This window comes from Podarcis liolepis, assembly GCF_965112155.1.
Source record: "Podarcis liolepis genome assembly, chromosome: 10".
Lineage (NCBI taxonomy): Eukaryota > Metazoa > Chordata > Lepidosauria > Squamata > Lacertidae > Podarcis > Podarcis liolepis.
Genome location: NC_139562.1, coordinates 20,805,696 through 20,828,129, shown reverse-complemented (window position 1 = coordinate 20,828,129; position 22,434 = coordinate 20,805,696). Strand labels below are relative to the sequence as shown.

At 43.1% G+C, this 22,434-nt stretch overlaps 1 protein-coding gene and 1 long non-coding RNA gene across 2 annotated transcripts in view; one reads left to right on the top strand and one right to left on the bottom strand.

Moving 5' to 3' along the window:
* The window catches only part of LOC310687253, a 208,047-nt gene that overhangs the window by 168,440 nt on the left and 17,173 nt on the right, over positions 1–22,434 (top strand). The gene's annotated exons all lie outside the window — the stretch shown is intronic.
* On the bottom strand, positions 10,608–12,118 carry LOC310687475 (twisted gastrulation protein homolog 1). The gene has a single exon (XM_083462542.1). The coding sequence runs from the start codon at positions 11,908–11,910 to the stop codon at positions 11,308–11,310; it is 603 nt and encodes a 200-aa protein (XP_083318668.1). The 5' UTR covers positions 11,911–12,118; the 3' UTR covers positions 10,608–11,307.

Here is a 22,434-nt window from a genome sequence, read left to right as displayed (position 1 = left end):
CTGTGCATCGTGAGCCCGCCTTTCATCCAACCGCGCCGTCAGAAGAGCCACATGCTGTTCCAAATCTCGGTTCCTCTCCACCAGATTTTGCACTCCAGCTGCTCCCTCCATGGCGCTGGCTTCTCCGGTTTGGCTCATTATGCTGTCTGCCTGTCGCTGCGCACAAGCAACGTAGGAGACTGACGGATTGCTGTAATGATTATAGGGGTTGCTCGTGCGTAAGTTGCCGCCACTCCTGGCTAGTGTGCCTGGTTAAGCCTTTTCTGTCTGGACAGCCCTTCACTTCATGGCTGTTTCAGTCGCTAGCAGAATCCGTCAGTGGGCATTTCTTAAACCTTTTCCAGCATAAAAGCTGTTTGACGCCAAGTCTCCTCCTACTCTCTCTGCGCGGAAGTCTTCTGCGCAGGGAGGGCGTGGGTAGCGGAGGACCCGTGCTCTCCCCGCTGGTCTCCAGCGAGGAGTCCTGGAGCCCCCTCGCCGATTCCCCCATCTGCCCCCCTTTATCCCTGGTGTTACACTGATTTCCTTCCCCAGCTGATGAGCCGCCTCTCTCCCTGCTGGGCCCTTCTCCAGCATCGCTCGGGAGCCTTGCCTCTGCCTCTGACTCCAATGTCAGTTCCCTGACAGTCACTAATGTTGGAGACTTCATTTTGTACTGTCAAAACTTCTGCCTTAGATGTTTGAATTAATAATGGCATCAAATCAAAAGAGCATTTGTTCAATATGGCTATCCATTTGTGTTTGAAATCCACATCATTTTGAAACAAAATAGGTGCCTTTTGTAATCTTAAGCCTCTAGGAATTTGACTATTTTTAAGGTAGTTACTTAAAGAAAAGGCACGGAATTCATATCGAACCTTACGTATACGTGCATTCAAAAGTAGTGTAAAGTCCATGGATGGTAAGTTCTTATGAAGCTTAAAAGCAGGTATGTCACTCAATATTTCAAATCCAAATCTGAGAAAGCTAAAGTTTGTGCCCATTTAGCCATGGTACAACAATATACAAGAAAGGAAATCCCCTGTGTGGCAAAAACACAAATCAAATAAATGTTCCATGAATAGAATTAGAAAGCGTAGTCAGTCAGTATCAGAGACCTCTGAAATGAGGCAAATTAATAATAAATAATATTTTTTTATTTATATCCCGCCCTCCCCAGCCGAAGCCGGGCTCAGGGCAGCTAACAACAATAAAAAATTACAACATTCTAAAATCATTTCATTATAAAATTAATTCAAATCAAATTGATGGCAACCATTGGACTAGAGCTCCATGAAGATTGCCAAAGGAGGGAGTCAGTAATAATAATAAATTTGCCTTTCAACAGTCAAAATCCTACAGATGTGCCATGATAGGTGCTCCGAACGTAGAACAGTTTTTCCGGATAAGGAACTGTTTCAATAATGATTCTTCATCAGCAAATAAGTTGTCCCTACACGGACTTCAAATAGCAATGGATCAGCAATCACTTAACAAGTGTAGCAGATTCATAGTCCTGAAAGTCACGAGCAAATTTATGTAATTTCTGGAGATAGTCAAATGCTCCTTTAAGAAAGGCAGCAAATAATTTTATTTTATTTTTAACAAAGTATTAATAATACAAATAAAAATGTGCCCCCTGCCCCAAGACCATTATTTATCATAATTATCCAACTTGTCCAAAATTTAACACTTATTGATTATTAATTTTTCTGTAGCTGATAAATTCTCGAAAGGTATGCCAGAAACTACAGTAGTACCTCGGGTTACAGACGCTTCAGGTTACAGACTCCGCTAACCCAGAAATAGTACCCTGGGTTAAGAACTTTACCTCAGGATGAGAACAGAAATTTTGCGATGGCGGCAACGGGAGGCCCCATTAGCTAAATTGGCACCTCAGGTTAAGAATGGACCTCCAGAACGAATTAAGTTCTTAACCCAAGATACCACTGTACTTGATCAATGCTGGTGACATATCCCTTTGTAGCATGCCAGAAACTCCCAGGCCCATATCCACATCAGATTAATACTGAGATTTGCAGCACCTGCGCTCTAGCTGTTGTCTAGCATACTTCATTGCCCAGAACTCCTCAGTAAACCAAAGAGCCTCTCAGACTCCCCACAGCTGAACAGAGTGTTTAGGAGTGATTTATGTCCATCACCCTTTCCACCTTATTGTTCCACAGTAAAACTAGGACTTTGACAGTACCTGTATGTAGGGCCACTAGAGGAGGTAGCCTGAAGCCATCTAGAACTTTCATAACTCTTACCCTCAGTACACCATACCATCCTCTTGTATAGAGGTACCATCAACCTCCTCCCCTCTGCCACCTCTAGTCTGACACATCTGACTCCCCAATAGGCATACACTCCCCAAATCACAGAACCCTGAGTTGAAATACCTTCCAATGTAGACAATGCGTTTCCACTGACCGGGCATTCTAAGTATGTGCACATGAAAGGTTTCCATTCTCTCCCCAGCCTCCCCACTCCACCTCTCACCAAGAGATCAGGTTAAGCCCACACCCTATCTCCCAGTTGCCTCTGCTTCTCACTCTGGGCGGGGGGAACCCAGTTTTTAATTTATTTTGTAACTTTTGAAATATATGACAGGAAACGCCCGAGCACCACCCACCCCCAGCCCCTCAAGGAATTCTGGGTGCTATAGTTTGTGGAAGGTGAAGGGGGCAAAGTCAACGCAGTGGCCGATGGAAGGGCCAATCTGGTCGCTTGGAGTAGATCACATAAATTCCAAACTCAAAGGCTCCGCCCGCAAACTGCTCGGTTTTTGCTTACAGCGCTGCACGCAGAATGTTGCAGATAGATTTGAAGAAAGGAAAGGAGATTGAAAGAGGAAGGGCAAACTTTCTTTATCCAGAGCATTAAGGGGAGAGGCTGAAGCCGCTTGGAGGATTGAACTGGGTTGCCTGAGGGAGGGTTATCTTTTTTTTTAAAAAAAAGAAATTGAATTAATACTGGACTGTCTGAAAAATGTCTGAAAAAAGGCACTTGAAGAAACATCCGTTTTCTTCGCAAGAGTAGTCAAGGAATGAATGAATGAAAAGAAATATGGTGTCTTTATTAAAGACAGCAAAGCTGAATGCTTCTCTTGCATCAAAGATCAGAACAAAAACGATAAATAACTCCTCTATAATTAAGTTCTCCCTACAACAGAACAACAAAGCATTGGCTTTGACTCTCAATGCTGCAAAGGCAGCCAGTCAAAGACTAACTTATGAGAAGATGCTATTGTAGAAAGAAATGGAATTGTGTCACTTAGAACAGCTTTTGGTGCAGTAAAGCATTTTCAAAGTGAACAAATATATGAACAGCTACTTGCAAATAGCAATCAAGCTGAGCAGACCTCCTGAGAATGGTTCATGCTTGCAAGAGTATTATTGGCACAGAAATGGAAGCAGGAAGAACTACCCACGAAAGAGGAGTTGCAGGTGAAATTAATGAACTATGCAGAACTGGATAAGATGACAGGGAGAATTCGAAACTGGCGGGACCAGAAATTCTTGAAAGATTGGAGTAAATATACAAACTATTTGAAAAATAATTGTAAGCAATTGACTACGCTTGTAGGATTACAAGAAGTTTTGTAAGGAGAACTATATGAAATATTGCAGGGAAAATTTATGAGAAGGGACTTTAAGTTATGGACTATTAAAAGTAATAGTGAAAATATTGAAATGCAAGGCTAAGTGATGAAGGTTGAAAATCATTAGACGTGGTTGATGGAAGTCCTAGGCTTATAGCCAAAATGTTGTATAAGAGGAGAGGAGATGTTATGTTTTGTTTGGAAAATATATATAAAAACTAACAAAAATACATTTTTTAAAAAATAGAGAGAGAAAGGTTCATGTTCTGGGATGCTGGATGCTGGACTGATATTACACACACAAAAAACCCACCAGAATGCCTATATTACGCAAATCCAATTGGAAAAAACACGTAAACGTAATAGGCCATATAGTAACAATTGCAAAATTATTTACTAGAAACTACTTCTCAAAAATTAAATACAGCTTCTTATAATGTCAAAATCAACATTGTGACACAATATATTAAAATGCAGCTTTCCAGTTGACCACCAAATCCAGTATGTACAAAATACAAGTCCTATTGTCAGTGCCGTAGTACATTCTTTTCTAATTTCTTCAACTTCTCTTGTATTTTTCTGTCTGTTGTATTCCTTAGAAGAGTGGCATGAAATAATCTTCTAAGTGTCTAATGAAGATGATCGGGTTGGCAGACAAAAGAACATGACACTGATGGATGCTGGCACAGGCAGACAAGACAAGGATTCCTGGGTATTCCTCTGTTTCGTCCGAAGGGGCTTCATCAAAACACAGCACAAGGAAAAAGAGCACAAGGTCCTGAAAGATTTGACCAGCTCTGGACAGCACCTGCAACACAGCCAAAAAGAAAAAGAAAAGAATTTTCGTGTGCAGAGCCCAAGCTTAACACCAAACAGAGACATGGTAACCCACAGACGGTATCTTCCTAGAAGCTGACCAGAGGATCTGGAAAGTCCAAGAAAACCTAAAAGAAGTTAATTGAACCAAGTTATGAATTCATGGCTTTTCCTTAGGGAACAATTTTGTTACTGTTTTTTAAAACTTTGGGGTCCCCAGTATTCCTTCTTACCTAGTCTTTTTTATCCTTGTATTTGCATTTCATAAATCATTTTTCCCTGGAAGAAAAAAATAATTTTATTAATCTGGATTTCCAAGATAGCCTACAAAAGAGAACCATAAAACAGATCAAAAACATCAGGGGAAAAAGCAATTATCATAGCAGCAGTTAAAATACAAAAGGCAGTAGATATAAAATCAGTTAAAATCCTGGGCATTTTTTATTTTTTATTTATTTTGAAAAATGTCTAAAATGTGGCTCTCCCAAAAAAGGCTAGAGTATCCCCTGCCCAACACAAGTAGTGTGCCACCTCCTCCCTCCTGAGTAGTCTCAACGCCTATTTAGCTGAAATTAGGGGCAGAGGCAAATAATGGAGATAAAACTTCAACATGTTTAATTCTGGTTTGTTTGACTGGGGGTTAAGATCACTATCCTAAACACCCAGTGTTCTTTGAAATTAGATAATGTTTCTACCAAATTTCCTCTCTCTTTTTGTGCATAGCTGTCAACTGTCCCTTATTTGGCGGGAAACTCCCTTATCCCAGCGCCGTGTCCCGCTGCTGTCCCTTATTGATGATGTCCCTTAAATTTCCCGGGTTTCAAAGGAAGCAGCTCCTCTCCCTCCCTCCCTGCTGGCCAGGGAGGAGGGAGGCTCTAACTGTGTTGCTTGGCTGTGTTGCTCACCCAATAAGGAGTCTAAGAACGACTGGGGGGTGCAGCTTGCATGCCTTGTGCCAATCAAATCGCCTTTGCTCAGCGCTTCCCAGCGGATAGGTGACTGTGGTTTTCCTTGCTGCATCCCCTTTGCCGGGTTGCTGCAATGTGGGAACCACCGCTTGAGGCTTTGTTTGGCTGCTGGCTGGGCTTTCTGCCTTTGGCTCGGAGGAGCTCAGATGTTGAACATACCTGTGCTGGGAAAATCCCTTATTTTGGCTGCTGATCCCTTATTTTTGAGGCTGCTGGTCCCTTATTTTCAAATCTGTAAGTTGACAGCTATGTTTCTGTGCATGTGTGCCTTATGCCAGCATTCACCAATCTGGTGCCCTCCAGATGTCCAGCCTTGCTCTCACTCTGGATGTACTTGGATTGCATTTTAAAAAGTACAGGGAGCACCAATACAGCTGCTTGCCAAGGGCGCAAGAAACCCTAGGTACACCTCTGCAGAAAATCTAGTGTATTCGTGCTGAAATGAATAAATCATAAATGAAGTGGTCTGACTATAATTGCAACTTGTTCTGCACATTGCTGGATACAGTTCAGAGTGTTGCTTCCTTGACCTACTTTTATAGTAATTGTGTATATATCTGCCCATGATAGCAGAGAAAAGGGTTGCACTGTTGTGAATAAAATGCACTATTCACTCATTTCAATTGCATAGCAACCATCTTTTATCTTTGTAATCATAGAACATGCACAATAGAAACAACCCCATTGTGAGAAGCTCTTTTTAAATACAGTGGACGCTCAGGTTGCGAACGTGATCTGTGCGGGAGGCACGTTTGCAACCCACAGTGTTCGCAAACGCAATCCGCAGCACCGCATCTGTGCACACGTGGGTTGTGATTTGGCGCTTCTGCACATGCACAAGCGCCGAAACCCAGAAGTAACCCATCCCGGTACTTCCAGGTTTGGTGTGGTGAGCAACCCGAAATTGTGTAACTTGAAACGTCTGTAACCCGAGGTACCACTGTATATATAGTAAAATATGTAGCAAAAATCATTATACATCCATCATCCTTGCTTCTCAAGCAAAACAAGAAAGCAAGTGAAATAAAGGGGGGGGGAGAAAGGAACAAGAAAATGGTAAATGAAAAGGGGAAATAAACAACCTAACTCAAGTATACGTTCCCACTTACTAACACTTTGAGTTGTGACCCACATAACTTTCTGATACAGGAGTAGGTTCTTACAACTCCCTCTTACAACTCATATGTTATCTACAACCAGAATCAATAATAAAAAAAATTCCTTCCAGTAGCACCTTAAAGACCAACTAAGTTAGTTCTTGGTACTACCAGAATCAATAATGTAATTCAGAGAACGATTGGTCAGTTTTACAGTCATGGCTCTCTTTTTCACGAAACATTGCTTCTGCTGCCTCTGATGCTGTTGAGACAACCCTCCAGATACTCCACTCTGCATCTTCCAGCAATCACTTGTGCACTTGCAACGTCTTTGAAGTTTCAGTTGCTTGAAACCTTTGTCCTGTAGCAACTCGCTTTGGGGACTTGTGGGCTTGTTTTGACTCAGTGTTCCCATTCTGCCATTAAGCGCCCATAAATAAAGTCCAGCAATAATTGCACCTCCAGCAGGGATTCCAAATTTGTGATAATAACATCCCACATGTCATTCAAGGAAAATAATATAATGTATGCTTTGCAGTGACTGTAAAGTCCATGACCTGTGGGTGTAATTCATTGAACAGCACTGTCTCCTTTAACAGAATTAGATTTGCGTCTGGTTGCAATTCTGGGAGTCTCTTCCCTCACAGAGTTGATCATTTTAACAATAAAATACTGGAGTTTAAAAGTCTAAAACTGGAGAATCTTTACACACAGATTATCCTCAATCTCTTACACTGCAGATTCCTGTGTTTAGGTGTGTTTTTACTTTTAAATCATTGTGAGGGACACAATTTTGCCTGGGGAGAGAGCGGAGGCCCAGACCTAAGCCACTGTCTTTATCTGCACGCACCCTCCACCTTTCAAGGTTTACTGAAAGCCATTCTTTCTCTTCCTGGGGGCCAATTGCTCACAAGCAGAGTAGTTAGGAGGTGGCTGCTCCCTTTTGCTTGACCCTGGCGTTTTGTGCACAGATTCAATAAACACACAAGACGTAACCGGCTGTACTTTTGAATAAATAAGGTATATTATCCATTGTATCAAATTGTAGATTTCAACAGAAGTCTCAAAGTTCAACAAAAAAGCAGAAGACCCAGTGGATCAGTTCATTCTCTAGTCAGTTCATGCATAAGGTCCATACATGTATAAGTGTCTATTCCACCTGTCTGTTTGTAGAGTCCAATAATCCACATGAAGGGTTGTTACAGTTCCACAGAATCCTTTCACAGAGTCTAAGACAAGGATTTCCGGAATATTAGCCTTGTTTCGCCATCCTAGGCTTCATCATTAGTGCAGGCTCTAGGTAATGCAAATAAATACAATTTGGAATCTCACACATTTTTACAGGAAAAAATAATATAGAAACCATAAACAACTGTACATACCATATGTAATATTGCAAGATAGTGGATCTTATAGCATAGTAGTGGTTGCAGTAAACAGCAACTGTAACAAAGAAGGATTGTATGGACAAGCACAATATTGGTTTGAGTAACAGGTGTTGGCAATCCAAAGATACAATTTTTTCTTAAAGTGATCCATATGGCACAACAGAGGTAAAGCAAACTTAATCCAGTGTTTCCCAACCGGTGTTCCGCGGCACACTAGTGTGCCGCGAGACGTTGCCTGGTGTGCCGCGAGATGTTGCCTGGAGGGAGGCGGGCGAGTCGGGCGGCGAGAGGCGGGGCGGCGGCGGCGAGGAGAGGCCGCCCAGCGCGGGGCTCTCGCCGTCTGCCTGCCTGGCTGCCTGCGAGCTCGGCGGGCAGCGCCTCCGTCCGCAGCGCCCGCCTCGTGGCTCTCATTCCCTGCCCTTGCCAAAGCTCACCCAGCCAAGCCGCGCTCTCCTTCCTGCCTCGCTTTGCTGCCTCCTCCCCCCCCCCAAAGCTTGGAGGTTCCCCGGCGCTGACCCGCAGGTTTGACCCCCTTCTCACACCTGTTCACGCTCCTTGCACAGAATGGGGCGGATGGGGAGGAACGGGGCTCGCCGCTGCCTCCGCTCGCCCTCCCCCCCTCCGCCGGCGGTCCCGCGATTCTTGGCTTTTTTGGCGGTTGGCACAGAAGGAAGGCAAGGGGGAGGGAAAAAAATTGAAACTTACACTTTCATGCGTCCCTCCCGGCGTGACGCTGCGCGCTGACGTCACGGGGCTGTAATGGTGGTGTGCCTCGATATTTTTTTCATGAAACAAGTGTGCCTTTGCCCAAAAAAGGTTGGGAAACACTGACTTAATCCATGCTCAGGTGTTATACATGTAAACTCATACATAAATGTAATCAATTTTCAGATTTAAAGTAATAGCAATCCACAAATATAAAATTTGTTTTTCAAAGCAATCCACTCGGCCCACAGAGGTAAAACAGATTTAGCCAATGCTCAGGTGTTCTACATATAGTGCATTACTATATGTAAACTTGCCAGATTTTCAAGGTGAGAGCATTTTATCTGAGCCACTGCAGTATTTTAATACTCCAGAGAGCATTTCCACAGCTGACAGTGTTGGCTTAGTGGTTGCCTAGAGTAATTATCCAATATTTCTTTTTCTTCTTTTAATTATATCCCAAGGTTGGCTAAGTACAGCTTCATTACAAACAAGTCCATGCAGGGTCACTGCAAGATTGGGAAGAAGAAAATGTGGGCGTATCAATCACTTTGATGAAAAGGTTGATTGAAATTCATCCTCACATACCACCAAACCTCTAATGTCTCTGGAACACAGCCTATTAATATGGTCTTTTAACTTTATCATTGTGATAAAAGATAGCAGCAATGTTTCAGTGCAAAGCCTTTTGCAAAAGGATTATCACTGTGCATGGTATATACATAACCACCTTATACGCTTGATAAAAAAATTTATTCAATGTCAAGCTCACCAGTTGATAGTTATGAAGTCCCACCAGATTGCATAGGAATGTTCCACAGGTTCTTTTCCTTCCATGACTGAGACTCTGTTATGTTCCCAGCAACTGCTATGTCCCATACATATTTATACCATAGTTTTATAAGCCTTGCAAGTTCTTCCATTTTTTTAATATACTCTGGCAGTTGCAAGAAACCATGCAAGGCTGTCCTTCACAGGGGCTATCATACTTCTCTGGGTGCTTCCTGGTTATCAGTGGGACTGAAAGGGCAATAGCAGCCACTCCCCAAATCCCACCAACATCAACAGAAGGAGGACTTTATGAGTGTATTGTGCAAGGTCTCTTTGTCCCTTTCTTTCAGATGCAACTTCCTTTCCCAGGCTGGCTTCTGCAGGGAGGCTAGTAAATATTTCAACCATCCTCTGCCTCTGAAATGTCTGCCTTAAGCCAGTTTTCTCCTTCAGAATAGAAACATAGAATTGTAGAGTTGGAAGGGACCCTGAGGATCATCTAGTCCAACCCCCTGCAATGCAGGAATATGCAGCTGTCCCATACAGGGATTGAACCCGCAACCCTGGCATTATCAGCACTATGCTTTAACCAACTGAGCTATCCAGGTTGAATATTGCCACTCAGCCTGTGCTGTTTCACCTTTCAGTTGAATCTCAGCCTCAACTCGTTGTAAAACTTGAAGACAGTGTTACATTTTGGATATGAATGGGTAAAAAATGTGCAAGAATTCAAGTTCTCCTTTATTTTAAAATGCAGCCTCGGGGCAGGTTTCACAGTACCTCTGAAGATATATATATTCACCTTACTATTTTCACCTTTTTAAAAGTGGCCTTGTTTTGTCTGTGCTTAAAGAAAAAGAAAGAAAAAGAACACTTTCATTTTGTCAAGTTGCTTCCAATAGCTTAGTGTTGTCTCAGCATCATTTTTTTTTGGGGGGGTACATAGTGAAGAGTTGGAAATAAGTGGAGAGAACAATAGCACACTTCATTAGACATGATTATCTTGGCAAATCAATTATAATGTAATAATGTAAATAACTACATGATTTGTAAGAGGACTGTGTGATTTTGTTAGTTTCTCGGTGAGATGTTTTCATTAATTTAAATTAATAAAACAGTATTTTTGGTTATATTTGGCAACTTAGTTGACTATGTCTGTTTTTTCATGTTGTGAGCTTCCATGAACAGAATTTACTACGGAAAGGTGGCATTCAAATAAATGGTAAGATGCATTGTCTTTTTGCTTTTAGAACTTTATTCATATGCAAATTTATGTGGATTTTTTTTTTTTTGGCTTTTAAAAATATACTTTATTGCGCCTCAGTAAGATTTGTACATAATAAAGAAAAATAGCAAAAGATCCTGACGCGACTGCATTTCGTCCAAATCTCTTCCTTGCCGCTTACATATCAGTTATTTCTGAGTTCACTATGATTTATATTTTAATTTTCAATTGATAGATGTTCTCTTTTTTTGAACTAGGGCAAGAAACAAAGAAGAGGACACATATTTTGAGCTAAAAAATATTGATTCTTTCCTTCTTTTAAGCAAATGGTGATGGATGGAGACTTTTGTGTAATTGCCATCCTACTTTCAAAAATACCTATCATGATAGAAATCTGATAGGTATCTGCATCAAGCTACACGCCAGTCCAAATCTGAAAGTTTGGGGAAATTCCAGAGTTTATGGATTTTTGGATCTAGTTGCAATTTCCTCAACGAGACGGTCCTGTACATAAGTTGGCATATCCAAATCAAAGAAAACTCTAATAAGCCTGGTTAATATTTTAAGAAAACACACACTTGCTAGTTATTACCTTATTTAAAGGGAGTGGGGTTGGAATTACAGGTTTTAAGATTTTGTACATCTCTGTGTTTCAACTATTCCATTCTCAAGCAATCCTCCCAAGCTCAATCTTTATCAATAAAAAAATAACTTTGGTGTCTATGAAAAAAAAAAGAAGATTCAGCTTCTGGCTTCAGAACATACAATTTGTGCATCTTACAGTTTTACTGCCATAGTCTATACACTCTGGTCCAATACATTCGCAGCAGGCGTTGTGAAACCATCGGTATTTTGACGCTCCCATAGATTCGCAGGAGCTCTTGCACTGATGCACCGACATGCAGTCGTCAAAGTAAACCACCGTGCACGTGGCTTCTTTGTCGCTGGAGAACGGCGTGTGGACGTTGTTGCTTGAAACCGAGAAGTTCTGGTGCTGGGGGTGGTTCACCAACTCTAAAATGGAGACCAAGTTCTCGTGGTGGGACAGCTCTTCCACGACGGGGAACGAGACAATATTCCAGTGCAGCTGGGTGTCCCCTTCTGTAAGCGCTCGGAAAAGCAAGGGGATCGGCCGGTGCAGTTCCTCGACGGTGCTCTTGGACGTGGGAGGCGTGTCGCTATAATTGCGAGGGTTGCACATACCAACGCAGTCACAGCACTTGTCCCACAGTGTGCCCAGACACAACATGCACTCCTTGCAACAGGAACAGTTCCCTTCAACAGGCCGGCATTGACACTGCTCCTGTATTAAGCACTTGCTGACATCGCTTGCACAGAGAGCCTTGTTGCAGCACATTGAGGATGGGACCCAGAAGAACAGCAGACTAATAAGTGCCGCCGCTGTGCAGTATCACAACCTCATCTTTCTTGAAAGTGGGAGATTTCTGGAACTTTCAGACAGCAGCCGCCGTCGTCGTCGCCCTCGCCTCCTCTGGGTCGCGCAGGACCAGGTGGCTGGCAGCGTGAGGCGCCTTCAAGGGCCCCTTGCCTGCCTGCCTGCCTGCCTCGCTGCCTGCCTGGCACTCCAGACCCGGCTGTGAGAGGGAGGAGGAGGAGAAGGAAGCGGGAAGAAGGAATGGCCGCCTCCGCCTCGTCTTCTTCCTCCTCCCCGCTATTCCCAGGCACACGCCCCGCCGCGAGGCGCCTGAGGAGAATTCTCCTCAGGATCGGCCCCGAGGGGCAGGCCATTTATGTGGATTTTAATCACAACTCATATGGTGGAACAACCAAGACTTATTTAATAGGCTGTCAGCCTTTAGCTGTTTCATTAGTGTTTTAGTGCATGCATTTTGATGAAAAAGTGAACTCTTATCCTTAAAATCTGGATTCTGACCCCTGGCAATCAATCTCTGGTGCTTATGTCAGTCTGCTGTTCTCTAATTCTGAGAAAGAAAACTTAAGCTTTGAAAGTAGGCTACGAGGCACAACATCTTGATTACCTAGTAAGCATGAGCGGAATAAGATCCACGTCATCTGAACATTACCCACTTGGCTACTGAATTTTCTGCACTAATAACCATGAAAATAGTGTGTGCCGCTTAAGAACAAGACTCTAGAAATCTCCACAGCTAGTGATGATCTAGGAACTGAACTTCATCTTAAAACTGAATTAACTGTTATGAAGCAACATACATCCAAATTGGGACCCCTGCTGTAAAAGTAATTACATAGGAGCTCTCTGCTGTGGAATGTGCCTAGTAATATGTCAAAAGGGGGAGGTGCTTGCTCCCATTTGCTATTGAGGACACATTTATAGGACAGAGTCAAATGAGATAGACAGCACCCACAGTGCTGCCAGGGGTGGCTGAACCTAATCTGTGATGGGGACTTGCACCCCATAACCAATGGGACACCACCACCAGTGCTACACCACACAGACAGCTCAGCCCATGACTGTTTTGCCAAATGCAAACAGGTTCTTTTCCTGATGGATCTTTGATAAACAACAAGCCACTTTGGGTGGGGGGAGGCTGAGCTTTATTGAACAAAATGGGCCTTTATACCCACCTACAACAGTGCAAAACCTTCCCAGAGACAACCAATGAACCCCCTTTTTTCTAAGCACAAACACACAAATAGACAAACAAAAAAAAAAAAAAAACCACAAAACATTTACCCAAACAACCAATGTAGAGTACCAGATCATTAACCCAAATCCCTCCTCACAGCTGCAAGAGCCTGAGGAACAGCGGATCTTTTGTCTGGCTTGCAATATGGCAGCTTTGCCCCATATCCAGGCCCCCTCTGGCCCAGTCCTATTATTTATACCCACCCCGGGTAAGCAAGGCTTCATGCCTCAACAGCCTCCACCTGTAGTAATTTGTGCTGCTTTTACCGCCTCCCAGTCCCATAAGCTAGGCCATCTCCAAGGGCAGAAGTGTTCCTGCAAGGACTTAAATAAAGAATTTCCATGTTTTCACTACAATGGCCACATACTTTTGTCACTGGAAATACAGCCACGGAATCAGCCCAACAAAAAATGATGGAGAAAGCAAGGTTAGGCAACATGGGATATTTTGTATTCAAAGCAGCATACAAACCTGGGGGGGAGGCACATTGAGAGAAGGAGTCCCCCAAGTGCAATGATCCCTCGATGCCCAAGGCAGCCAGTTGCTCTGCTTCCACCGCCACTGTTGCAACTATGATGATGGTGTGGGCAGTGGTGTAGCAAGGTCAGGTGGTACAACTTCATCAACTCCATCCTCCACCCACCCTTCTGACCTTGCCTGAGGAGAAGTTGTGACAATCCTGTATCACACTGCATTTCTTCAATCCTGGCCTTGACCCTGGCTGACTTTAACCAGATCAGCTGTGCTCGGAGCTGGAACAGACCCCTCTGGAGACTTAGAGGCAGAGGAAACAGCCTCAGTCCCCTGGAGAGCACTCTCAAAAGACATGCCCTCAAAGCTGAGCACACTTTTCCTACTTCCAGACTGCAGGCTAGAGAACGTCGCAGCACGCTTGCGACCCATTCCCTGGGCGGTGCACTGGGAAGAAGAAACCTCATCCAGAGATGGATTTTCTCACCCTGGGAGGGAAGCACTTCGGCCATTGCCATAACAGGACATTTTCTGGCCATAGTCCTGTAAAACACTGTGACCCACATCCATAGATGTGAGCACGCTTAGCAGAGTACAGCAAAAACACAGTTGCGTCGGAAATGTCGCATCAGAGTCTTTATTTACAGAAAAATAAACCAAAGTATCATGACGAGCGGTAAGCTGCGTCTTCTCACACAGACAGTCTCTCAGAAGAGAGTGAGAGAACAAAGGGCAGAAGTTCTCACAGACTTACTTCTGTTCCCACACATACAACCGTATGGAATGTAAACAGGATAACATGATCCAGCGATGGAGAAGTTCGCCCTCCCTGAGAGACAGCCATTCTTCAACCTGAGAGGAAGCTCTTTGGTGGATGCCAGAGCATATCACGCAGTGGCGTAGTGTGGGTTGTCAGCACCCGGGGCAAGGCAAGTAATTTGCCCCCCCCCCCCAGATGAGAGACAGTGAGTGAGCCAGGTAGGGACAGAGAGCTGCGAGTGCGAGCGTGGCCCCCCCCAGATGTTGCACCCGGTATGGCCAGCCCCCCCCCCTGCACCCCCCACGCTATGCCACTGATATCACGGCCTCCCTGGGAGTTGCCCTTTCTTGGCTTCTTGTGACTCTGGGGATCAAATGTTGGATGAAACAAAAATACTGGGACCTTTCTTCGGAAAGCTGCTCGGGGACCTGCAATGGAGCACTGCCCAAGGAGGAGGAAGTGTGGGAGACCTGCTGGGAAGGCTGCTGGGACCCCGACTCTTCCTGGCTAAGGGGAGCAGCTCTTCCAATGGTAGCTCTGGGAACAGGGCATCAAAGTGAGCTGGAAATGAGAAGGCTCAGCCAGCTGGGAGCCGGGGGTCTTTGTGATTGCACCCAGGGATTCGTTGGACAAACTTTTCTTCTCCATTCTGTGGACACGAAAACAAGTCTTCTGACCACTGTACCAGCCGGTTTCAAAGGCTATTTTTTATGAAAGCTTGAAAAACAAAGAAAACACAATATATAGAAATCAATGTCAGATATCAAGCATTTTTAAAACATAAAAAGAAAAGAAACAGAAGAAAAGACTTCTGATTCTTCATTTATCAACTTTAAAACTTGTGCAAAACTTACTTCATATTAACACCCAATTCTTCTACTTTCGATAAACCAACCCCCCCCCCCGGGTCTTCAAACCCAGATTATCACAAGTTCATTCCTTTTTGTGCAAAAATGGGTTTCCCATCAATAATAAATGTCAACAGTGATTTTTCTGTAATTAAGCATATCAACTTCACTATCTCAGCCAAATCCATTTATTTCAATAACCATTCTTCCATTGTAGGTAATAAGAAGTCCGTCCATCTTCATGCATGCAACAATCTGGCTGCAGTGATCATATACTGCAGGTGCCTTCCTTATTCTTTTTCTAGTTAGAATCATAGAATTGTAGAATTGGAAGGAACCCTGACGGTCATCAAGACCAACCCTCTTCAATGCAGGAATCCCAACACATGGTCCCCCCATCCAATATGAAACCACACTGGACCCTGCTTACCTTTGCAAGTGTGCTGGCCAGTGGCGTAGCAAGGTCAGGTGGTACCCGGTGCAGAAAATTTCTTGTCACCCCCCCACACACACACACATTGAAATATATATAGCCTGCAAAAATGGTTTGACTTTATTTCATATTTTCTTACAAAGGAATGTGGATTCTGGGCCTCTGATAACAAGAAAGTGACTATGGACAGATATTTAAATCTACAGGATGGATTGTGTTTGGCTTGTGTTATTTTATTTATATTTATTGTTTATTTAATAAAATTTATTTTAAAAAACCTGCATAGTGGTTTACCAAAAAAAAAACATAGCAGTAAAATCAAGAAAAAATAACAATCCTACTTTAAAACATACAAAAGCTAAAATGTGTCAAAACACTACGGACACCATTGCACAGACATTGCTGGTTCCATCATGATCACCTGGCCACAACCCCGCTTCCTCTGGGGGAAGGCGTATTGTGGCAACTGGGATAATGCTTCCCCTTTCCAGGCAAGGAATGATCCATGAAGTTGTTTGCGACTTCTGTTCATTTGAAAGCGATATGCATCCTAAAGCAAGCCTGGGGTGGTTTATTGAACAAATAAAGAGTTAAAAAAAATTAGATTAAAACTTCTCACTAATAAATTTGGTCAGGCAATTTTTCTCTCTTTACAGCTTGTAATTTTTCAAAACAATAATTAAACTTGGTTACTTTATTCCATGTCAAAGTGGGAAAGGTGCCAACCGTTTTAATGCAGAAAATGATTTGAGTGTACTTAAAGGAATCAGCTGTGATAAGCAATTAAGCCTGAGGTGTAAAATGTCATTTAAAGAACACCTTTTCAACTACCAAGACTAAGAACTTGGAATTGACAAATGGGTAAAATATCTGTCGCATTTAATCTTTCATCTTCTTGCGTCTTCCATTGTATTCCTTGACTTTCTCATCATTTACTTAGATAATATAAATCTGTATTGGCCCCATCTATGCAGGTACAGCAGGAGTCATAAGGGCTGTTTCACTCAGCGGCACTGGGTTCAAGGGCAGGTGGGGTTGCCAAGTCTTTCTCCCCGGATGCCTGCCCCCCCCCCCCAAAGATGAAAACTGCTAAGTACATGAAGCTGGATGAACACAAGTAAAATGCACATAAGTTGCAAGTCATCTATAATATCATCTTGCTACGTCTCTCAAAGACTCCCAGATGGAGCTGTAAACACTCTGGATAATATTGCTACCGAAACATCACAATCACATTGTCGTTCCTGTTGCTATGGGAAGAAAAGGGAAGGGGAGAAATGCTGTACTGTTATTACTGGGGGGTTTTTTTACAATTCTGATGTATTCTGCTATATATTTACAATTAAACAGAAAAAAATGACATTAGTAGCTGCTTATCTACATCAAACTGCCTTGTGGATAAGCCCTTTGCCGATTTAAAACTATGCCATGGAACCTGAAAATGTTGTGTATTATTTGGTTGTCCCCCTTCTTCTCCCATTGCTCATATTTGCTCTTGAATTTCTTACAAATGTGTGAGCTTGGCTAAGAAGTCACAGAATCGGTTTCTAAAATGGAGGCTTTCCTGTGTGAGACGAACTCAAACTCCAAGTGCCTGCTTGAATTTAGAGAGATGCATGAGTAAGAGAATTGCTTGAGAACCTTTGCATGCTGGCCTTTTAAAAGAACTGCAAGTGTACTCCTGGAAATATGGCCAGGGCTGGCTTTATTCATCATCCAGGCCCAAAAGAACCTGACTTGGCAAAGTATTTCTTCTGCTTCTTGGAGTTGGAGAGCTGGGAGCCAGAACATGATCCCTGGTTGGAAGACTCCAAGCGTACCAGAGACTCTTGTGGGGTTTTGTCCCTTTCTAAGAGTTTTGACAACCCAACAGTTGAAGAATACTACAAACTAGAGATGGAGTGGGTTAGGATTTTTCTTAGCAAAACTTGCCGGAGTGTAATAAATGCCTTTGAGAAAGAAGTGCCCGGCAACCTAAAAGCAACACGGCAGGCTAATAATTTGATTACAGCACTTTATATAGCTACTAAAAGGTATCTTCATTCAGAGTCAAGTGGCATACAATATATACAAGGTAAAGGTAAAGGGACCCCTGACCATTAGGTCCAGTCGTGGCCGACTCTGGGGTTGCGGCGCTCATCTCACTTTATTGGCCGAGGGAGCCGGCATACAGCTTCCGGGTCATGTGGCCAGCATGACTAAGCCGCTTCTGGCGAACCAGAGCAGCACACGGAAACGCTGTTTACCTTCCCACCGGAGCGGTACCTATTTATCTACTTGCACTTTGATGTGCTTTCGAACTGCTAGGTTGGCAGGAGATATACAAGGTACCACCAACTAATGTGACTTCAGAGAATTTCCCAAAGTAGGGGATTTTTTCAATGGTGTATCAAACAGAGAATGATTCAAGGTTGAGGCAACACATCTTCCAAAATAACTATAAAGTCCCAACCACAGCACAGATGTGCCTGGTTATATTCATGACTTACTCATATATTTAGCAGTGAACATGCTGAAAGAAGTTGGTGCTCCAGAGGCAGTAGCAGGACAGTCCTTCCTGGATAACCGACTGTTTCAAACTTTCTTTCTCAGCTAATAAGAATGATGCCAAATAAAATTAATTCAGATACAATCAATGAGATGATATACCAAAACATTCTACATTCGGTTATAAAACATAATAATGATACTTTACCAAATGAGAGGTCCAAGAGGGTTCATAGGTTACAAATGGTTTAGCTTTCACTAAGTAGTGTAATGAGCTGACACTGTTAGTTAGTACAAAGTTGCATTATAAAGACTTCCAGCAGGTGAATTAGATGACATCCAGATTTAAAGGTACAGCACCTAATACAGGCATCCCCAAACTCTGCCCTCCAGCCCCACCCCCATCATCCCTAGCTAACAGGACCAGTGGTCAGGGATGTTGGAAATTTTAGTCCCAAAACAGCTGGAGGGCCAAGTTTGGGGATGCCTGACCTAATATATACAACACCAGGAATAAGATAACAGCAACATTTACAACTGCAAGCCCAAACATAGAATTACACAAAACAATTTAGATCTAGTTCAGTATTTAAACCTTTAGGGTGTAAGGATTTAAAAAGGAAAATCAACCTGGCTTCTTGCTGATGTAATAGCTTGACAATGTTCTTCTTTATCCCAGACTGAAAATAAAAGTGATCTTAAAAACTAAAGTTATTTTTTTCAAAAACTATATCTAATAAATCTAGCAAAAACTCGGTGGGCGGATGCGAGTCCTGTCTGGATTCCCACAATTGTTGAATGAGATGGCATATTTCTTCCGGAGGAATATTAGTATATAGTGAAGCCACATCCAAAAAAGCTAAAATAGCGGCCTCAGATACTTGCAGCTGTTCAACCTGTTGGATGAAATGTGCTGTATCTTGAATATATGCAGGGGTGTCTTTAGCATATTTTTGTAAGAACCAGTCTAAGCATTTAGCAACGGGCTCAAACATAGAGCGCATTGCAGATCTTGAATATCTCCCTTCTTGTAGATAGGGGCTACCACACTTAGTTTCCAGTTTGCTGGGATTTTACATGTGTTGTTTATTGCCGTAAAACGTTTGGCCAAAAAGATGGCCCACCATTGGGCATTTGATTTAAAAACCTCAGGGGGGATCATATCCTCACCAGGAGCTTTGCCATTTTTTAAAGTTTTAATTAGCTGTAGGCACTCTGATTCTGTAACAGGATCCCAGCTAGCTAGATGCTCATTCTTCAATGGGAGGAACGGACTCAAATTAGCAGTATTTGAAAGTGTGTATAGCTTTAAAAAGTGTTGATACCACACATCGGATGGAATACTGCTGTTTACAATTTTTCCTTTGGATGAGACTCCCTGTGCTACTATTGCCCAAAATTTTCTATCGTCTCGCGATTTAATCGCCTTATCAAGTGCCTCCCATTGTTCCTTCCTATATAGGGATTTCTTGAGTTTTAAGATGTTTTTATAGTAAGAGCGCCATCTGTGGAAATTTACCATAGATGACAAAGTCCTCTCCTGTTTTACCTTATTTTGTTGTTTCCTAAGCAGGGATCTTAGCTTCCGGCAGTCTTTGTCAAACCAGACCCCCAATTTGTTATGTTGTTTGGGAGGCCTGGTGTTTATAAGAAATGGGAAAAGAGACTCTGAGACCCGCTGATATAGTGAAAAAGGGTCAAAGTTAGGTAAAGGACACTGGTCTCTCAGAACCAATAAATCTGGAGAGTGCAGGTGTTGTTTAATTTTAAGCTCCAGCTCGCTGTTCCATTTACGCCTGCGTGGGGCCAGTGCTTGAGGAGGGACTGCACAATGTAGATGTTGTAATCCCCCTGATTCGAGGGGAGTTAGTGAGATTGCTCTAGGAAGATGGTCACTCTCGGTTCTGTTAAAAGTGCTGAGACCCTGTGTCCTCTCCAAAATTGTTGGAGAGACCAGGATATGATCAATCACACTTGCACCACGAGGGCCGATAAAAGAGAAGAAACCTCCTGACCTATCCATGTAAGTACCATGCAGGTTATACAAATTATGCTTAAAAGCAATCTCCAGTAATGTATTACCTGCCTTATTCATGACCTTTTCATCAGAACTCCAAGGGATAAACCAGTCTGCCTCTGGTAAAAACTGGGGTTTGGAGCTATACGAATTGATGTCGCTGCCTATCCTGGCATTAAAGTCACCTGCCAGCAGGATGTTCCAGTCAGGAAATTCTATTTTGGCCTTCTCCAAGCATGACTCCAAATCTTCCCAGATTTGTACTGTCTGAGAGGAAGTACACACGGGGGGAATATAAACGTTGAAACATGGAAGATCTCCTCCTGTGTTATTGGAGATAAGTAAAATCTGAAAATTGTTGTTCTTCATCCACTGCAGTTGTCGCACCCTGTACCCTTGCTCTATAGGAATAAAAGTGACCAAACCGCCGCTAGGTCGGCCACGGTTATTTAGTTTTTTCGCAGGGGTAGCAAAAGCCACATAGCCCTGTAAGTAAGGGGGATGAGAGTCTAGGCACCAGGTCTCTTGTAAACAAATAATCTGGAATTTTGAGAGGAAATCCAGAAAATCAGCATCGCCCTGCTTAGACAGCCAGCCCGCCACATTCCACGATAAGATGTGGAAATATGGTGGTGAGGGGAACAAAGGTAGACTCCTCCGTTTGTTCTTTAGGATGATGGAATGAATGTTTTTGTAAAGGTGGAGTGAGCTGTTGAGATCATTTATGGTAGGTACTAACCTAGTAAGTTTTGTTTCCCTGGCGTGGTGTCCCCTTGCTGTATCTGTCTTTCAGTCCTCCACCTGAATGCCATCTAAGGATCCTGAGGTGTCCACAAAGATTGAACCATTCCTACTCATCGGCATGGCAAGGTCTACCTGGTGTATTGTTGTTTGAGGTATTGAGGGTTGTGTAGGAGAACCCACTTCTTCGGGGGACAGGAACCGGCACTGCGTCCAGTCTTCGTTGGATAAGGGCTTTGTTGTGTTAGTAGCAAAATTAAATTCCAAAGGAGCAGAAAAGCCTTGGAGGAGTAAGGATTTTTTAATGGTTTGTAACCTAGCTATTAACGCATCCTGGGACTGTTGAATCTGCTCAAGGGAGGCTAAAAAGAACAACTCCTTTTCATTTAAGGTATCTTTTTGGGGTTCATTGGAAGGGAGTAAAGTTTTTGGGAGCTTAGCCTTCTGTTTGGAAATTTTGACTGCCTCCGGTTGGCCTTGTTTGTAGTTTTCAGAAGCCATTTCCAATTCTGTGTGCAGACTAGTAGGCTTGCATGTTCCTAAGAGGGATGGTGGAACGCCGGACTCTTCGAAAAGGCGGGTCACCAACAGGCCAGCCCTCTGGAGCCTGTCCCTCTTGTCCAAGATTTGTTTAGTTACCGACCAGTCCTTAAAGGTCACCACAACTCTGTTTTGGGCCTTATCGAAAGGAAGAAATTTCACGCTGACAATATTTCCTGCTGGTATAAGGCCTCTGATGACTAAGTCAATTTTCTTAAGTATATAAATTCTCTGTTGTGCAAGTGTGGAAAGGCCTCCATGCTTGAAGAGAGGGAGGAGGACTAATTTATGTTTAATTAAAATTAGGTTCTGGCTCTGTTGTACGTACTCCCTTCTGGGGAGTTTCTTGCTTTGGGTCTGGAGTTTTCTTTAATTTTCCACTAGAGGGCAGCGATTGTTTTACTAGCCTTGGGGGGCTAGCCACCTGATGTTTATTTAAAATGTTTGGGCTTTGGCTCTTATTTGGCGTTGTTATGTTGGGGTTCTTTGTACTTGAATTCTCCAGAATCTTGAATAACTTTGAGAAATTCACTTTCCCAGTCCGAGAGGGCAACTTAGCCTTTCGACCCATTTTCATATTCTTCGGCTTCTTCTTGTGCATTGAACTCTTTCCCTTTAAGGAAGGTTTCCTAGTGGCCAGGACTAGATTGGACTAGATTGGCTCTGCTTGTTTTCCTTTCTTTGATGTTGAACTGGGTTTTATTTCCATTTGGCTTGTTGCTGGCTTCTTTGTGAAAGTGGCAATCTTCTTTCCTCCTGATTAGTTCAATCAGGGAGGTGAGCAGACCCAAACATTCTGAAAGAAAGTTTTTAATTGGCCCCAGTTCTTTAATTAGCTGAGTTTGGTGTTCTTCCAACAGATCTTTGTACAACCCTGTCATTATGTAATTATAGCTGCCCAGGTCTGGATGTCGAACTCTTGTGTCGTTTAGCCACTCCTCCACCTCAGTCGGG